General features: G+C 39.9%; 1 protein-coding gene across 2 annotated transcripts in view; it reads left to right on the top strand.

The window, feature by feature from the left end:
* The window catches only part of LOC106961762 (ras-related C3 botulinum toxin substrate 1-like), a 7,225-nt gene extending 2,352 nt beyond the window's left edge, over positions 1-4,873 (top strand). The window contains exons 2-6 of one of the 2 annotated variants that reach the window (XM_015055743.1): positions 667-738; positions 919-1,042; positions 3,561-3,623; positions 3,848-4,007; positions 4,619-4,873. In XM_015055743.1, the coding sequence (XP_014911229.1) occupies positions 667-738; positions 919-1,042; positions 3,561-3,623; positions 3,848-4,007; positions 4,619-4,752 (553 nt within the window). In that variant the 3' untranslated portion in view covers positions 4,753-4,873. The remainder of the gene's footprint in view (positions 1-666; positions 739-918; positions 1,043-3,560; positions 3,624-3,847; positions 4,008-4,618) is intronic. The other variant, XM_015055748.1, reaches the window with a different exon arrangement.
* The last annotated feature ends 337 nt before the right edge of the window (positions 4,874-5,210 follow it).

Here is a 5,210-nt window from a genome sequence, read left to right as displayed (position 1 = left end):
TTGGTTTCAGTCAGTGGCCCCAGGGCTGTGGAACAGTTGTCCCTTGCAGCTTTGCTGACTCTGTGGAGGTTTTAAAAAGCAACTAACAATATTTTTTATTTTCCCAGGCTTTTATCTCTTGATTTTATTGTGTTTCCTATGTTGGTTTCATGTTTTGTATGGTTGTAAGGTCAATTTCTATTGTACAGCGCTTTGTGATTTTAAATAAACTTTACTTACTATTTCTTGATATAAAAGAGCAATTCTGTAGAATAGAAATCTGGACAACTACTGGACTGGAGATGCAACAGTGACTAACCTATAACCCTATAACTGCAGACAGACGAGTCGAGTCGTACACCGTAGTTACTACTAGTGGAAAAAGACCAAATCAGAACCTTCCCTCCTTGAGAGCGCAGACTGGTATCCTTCTCACTCACCAAGGAGAACACTTGTAAACAGACTCCTAATGTGAGGCAGAAAAACCAGAGAATTACAATCATTTCTTTCCTCACCTGAAGAAGAAAATATGAGTTGATAAATCAATTTGATTGGTATAACCCATTGGGTATTATACAGACAAACATGGACAGTTCCATAATTTTACTACATCAGAATGGTCAGTCATCATTAGAGGACACTCTTATTAAGTTATAACTCTCACTGCTGTCTTATTTCTCCCCTCAGGACTGTGGGTAAAACATGTATGCTCATCAGTTATACATCCAACGCCTTCCCTGGAGAATACATCCCCACAGTGTAAGCCCAACGCAGCACAAACCACGACAACTTCTGACCAGATGTGCTCATATTCAGTAGAGAGCTGGGTAAAGTTTGAGTAAACAAGGCAAATACAGAGATATAGTATAAGAGAATAAGTGGAACACTATGTCAAAGACAGTTTGCGCTGAAAGTTAACGTTTTGCTGTTTTCCTCCAGGTTTGATGGTTATTCTGCCAATGTAATGGTGAATGGGAATCCAGTGTTACTGGGTCTGTGGGACACAGCAGGACAAGAGGACTATGACAGACTCAGACCTCTGTCCTACCCTCAGACGGTGGGTGTATGTTCAATATGTCTGCTCACACTAGTGGTAGCAAGTAGGAATGCAAACAAATAATGGATTTATGATTGATTGTCAAATAATGGTTTATCATTATTGGACATAATGATTACTGCCTTTTGACATAATTGACATTATTGATATGATGACATAATTCTAGAACTGTTCCACTGGCAGCATGTTGGAGTAGCTCTGGCTTTTATTTATTTTTTTTATATATATATTCATTTCTGCCTTATTGGAGGAAAATAGCTTGTTTTGGACAATCGTTCCTTCTTTTTTGGATACTGCATAGACTGACTGATTTTTTGCAATATAGTTCATATTTTTGCTCGCTGATGCGTAACCATAGCAACAGGGTTGTTTACAACATGGAGCAGCTGATAAACATTGGAAAAGCTCAAACAATGCCACAACTGAAGCCTGAAATCCCAGAGGAATCAAAAAGGAGGCGTCATGGATGCAGAGCAGGAGCAAAGAGAAGAGAGGGAAGGAAGAAATTCAAACCATCGCCAAGGGCAACGTGAGATCATTAGCTAACAAGATGGATGACCTTCAAGCTCTGACAAGGACTCAGCAAAAGTATAAGGAACGCTGCATAATGTGTTTTATAGAGACATGGTAGGACTGTGTCCCCGACTCCAACATGTCTCTGCCAGGCTTCCTGACTATACGAGCAGACAGAGATTTAAAGAGCAGCAGGAAAAAGAGGGGAGGTGGATTAGCAGTGTTTGTTAACAACAGATGGTGTCACCCAGGACATGTTACTGTGAAGTGTCTTCTCTGCAGACCAAACATTGAACTCTTGGCAGTAAGTTTCTGACTATATTATTTACCAAAAGGGTTCATTTTGGCAGTTGGTTACATTACATCCTCAGCTCTTGTCGATAATGCATGTGATGTCATCAGTTCTGTTGTTGTCATCATACGGACACAACACCCCAATGCATTTGTGGCAATATCTGGTGATTTTAATCATGCCTCTTCAACTCTGCCAACTTTTCACCAGTTTGTCAGCTACTCCACCCAGGAAAACAAGATTTTGGATTTGCTTTACGCTAATGTTAAGGATACATACAGTATGTCTCCAAACCAAGACCTCCTCTGGGGAAATTGGATCATAATCTTGTTTTTCTCTCCTCTGAATACAAACCCCCTGGTGAAGAGGGAACAACATCAGACCTCACATGTCCTGTATTCCACCTCAGTCATGAACTCTTCTACTTCCACAAGTTTGCCTTCAACCAAATCAGGAGATGCTGATGCTCCATTTGCCTTCTCTTCCCTTTCTCTCTCACTTTTCTGTATCTAGAAGTCAAGTGAAGAGGCAGTTGGAGAGACTAAAATGGAACAAGGTTGCAGGTATGGATGGTGTTAGCCCAAGAGTTCTGAAGACCGAAGACATGCTGGCTGATTTGAAGAAAACTGATTTTCATCAGTCATCAACGACTATAGACCTGTTGCCCTGACATACCACATCATGAAGTTCCTGGAGAGTCCTGGAGAAACTCATGAGCTTGTCTGCTTACCTTAGAAAGCAGACAAGCTCATGTCAGGACCCCCTCATGAGTCGCATGTCTCATGTCAGGACCCCCTCATGAGTCGCATGTCTCATGTCAGGACCCCCTCTAGTTTGCTAATCGTCGTGGAGTTGGAGTTGAAGACGCCATCATACACCTGCTTCAACAAACCCACTGTCATCTGGACAAAGCAGGCAGCACTATGAGGATCATGTTCTTTGATTTCTCTAGTGCATTTAATACAATTCAGCCTGATTTGCTCTGTCAGAAGCCCCAGAAGACTCAGGTGGAGGCCTCAACAATCACCTGGATCTATGACTACCTCACTAACAGACCGCAGTTTGTGAGACCGAAGGACTGAGTGGTCAGTAACACAGGAGTACCTCAGGGCTCTGTACTCTCATCATTCCTTTTCACTCTCTACACTTCAGACTTCCAACACAAGTCCAACTTCTGTCATCTACAGAATCACTCAGATGACTCTGCAGTTGTCGGGTGAATCAGAGATGGACAGGAGGCTGAGTTACAGAGATCTGGTGGAGCGCTTTGTGTCATGGTGTGGGAGCAATCATCTCATCTTAAATGTGAACAAAACAAAGGAAATAATTGTTGATTTCAGGAGGAACAGGATTAGATCAAATACTATTTCCATCACGGGAGAAGAAGAGAAGGAGGTTGAGGAATATAAACACCTCAGTGTTCATCTGGACAACCTTGGCAATCTGAACCTTGGCTACAGAAGCTAAATAAACTCAGGCACCACTGTTCCTATACTTTCTTTTCTAACACAGTAAATGCTGCTTTGTAGCACATATTGTCCAAAAAAACATGTTCAAGTAAAAAACAAAAAAATGTTAAAGAGCGTTAACATAACTACTTGCAAAACACTACATTTAGTACAAGTCCAACAGAGTTTTCAATAGTTTACATTGAACTGTAAAAAGTTTGTGTTAAAAGACTTTTATGAATATTTTTTATTTTACTTCCTTCCATCTTAGGACGTGTTTCTGCTTTGCTTTTCTGTTGTTGGTCCATCTTCCTTCGAGAATGTTCGTGCCAAGGTAAGAACAGCCTGCTCTCTGCAACAAGGCCAGATGTTCACATCTGCTCACAACTAAGTAGAAAAAAGGGCCGTTGTTGACACGACCCAACGTCTACTTGAGAAATAAAGTTTATCTACATTTCTATATTCGGTTTTAGACATAAGAACATATAAGATACCAAAAGGTGGAGGGAAAATGTTTTTATTCTTTCAGACCTATTTACAACCTGTTTTCTTCTGCAGTGGTTTCAAGAGCTGCAACACCACTGCCCTACAACCCCAATTATCCTGGTGGGCACCAAGGTGGACCTAAGGAACGACAGTAAGACCATTGAAGCTCTGGAGGAGAAGAAACTAACTCCAATCACCACTGTGCAGGGCTTTGCCATGGCAAAAGAAATCGGTCAGTTTTTGGTTCTCGTATTTTCTGTTTAAATGTATCTAGGCACTACAGAAGAACTAACGGGCCAGAAAAAAACAAATAAAAATTGAAAGGTCCAATTTTTTTCTTTTTTGTATGAAATTAATGTTTTTCATTGTAGATCCTAAACTTTCAAAGGATTTTTATGTTTCCTGTATTAAAAGAAAGGTATCAAGTTTTCTTTACTTCTTTTAAGTTCAGTTGAACAATTTTATTCTGTTATAAAACAAGATTTGGTTCACTTTCTTTCAAAACCATTGCCATATTTAACCAAGTTTAATAAGTTTAATAATAATAATAGTAATGAAATAAAATCTGATTTATGTGCAGCAAAGTTGGCTTTTCATATAGATATGCGTGCGTGCGTGTGTGTGTGTATGTTCAAGTTCAAAGTCCCCCTTTGAGAGGGCAAACTTTGCATTATTCTGCCATTATCAACATATTACTTGAAAATGTCCACAAAATAATAATATCATTTATTGTAATAATTACTGACACAATTTATCATCCAGCAACACTAGTTCCTGTGACAGGCCTATAGAATAATATGAGGAATATGCTAATAGTTGGATTGTGTTGCTATTTGAAACCAGGTGCAGTGAAGTACCTGGAGTGCTCTGCTCTGACGCAGCGCGGCCTTAAGACGGTGTTCGATGAAGCCATCAGGGCGGTCCTGTGCCCCCAGCCCACCAAGAAGCCCAGGAGGAGGAAGTGCACCGTACTGTAAGGAAGACCCGTCCGGATCAGAACACACGACCAGGATGAAGGAAAAACAGACCACGGGTTCCTACAACTAGCTTTTCTACCACGCTGGATCAGAGCATTTTGTACATAGGAGGAAAAAAAAAGAAAGAGGAGTACATTTCCACGTAATTTTTTAATTACTTTTAGAAATCTGGAAAAATCGAGGAAGTTTCTGAGTTTCAAAAGTCAAACATCGACTTTTGAAACTCAGAAATGTTCACATCTAACATATAAAATTTCTGATGAATCTCAAATTTTCAGCTTTTCTAGCAAATTTATAGCTTCAAGCTCAGAAATTCCCTTATTTCTTCTAGAAAATTTCAGAGATGAGTCTCAAAATTTCCAAGTTGTTGGTGGAAATGTACTTCTTTTTAAAACATTTGTTTTATCTTCATTGGATCTGACACACCGTCGTATTCTTCACTCTGTGTTCTTGCTAAC

The sequence above is a fragment of the Poecilia latipinna genome, unplaced genomic scaffold (assembly GCF_001443285.1).
Source record: "Poecilia latipinna isolate Pla-1442-1.1 unplaced genomic scaffold, P_latipinna-1.0 Scaffold58, whole genome shotgun sequence".
Classification (NCBI taxonomy): domain Eukaryota; kingdom Metazoa; phylum Chordata; class Actinopteri; order Cyprinodontiformes; family Poeciliidae; genus Poecilia; species Poecilia latipinna.
Note: the sequence above shows the minus strand (reverse complement) of the source record. Positions and strands in the feature narration are given on the sequence as shown.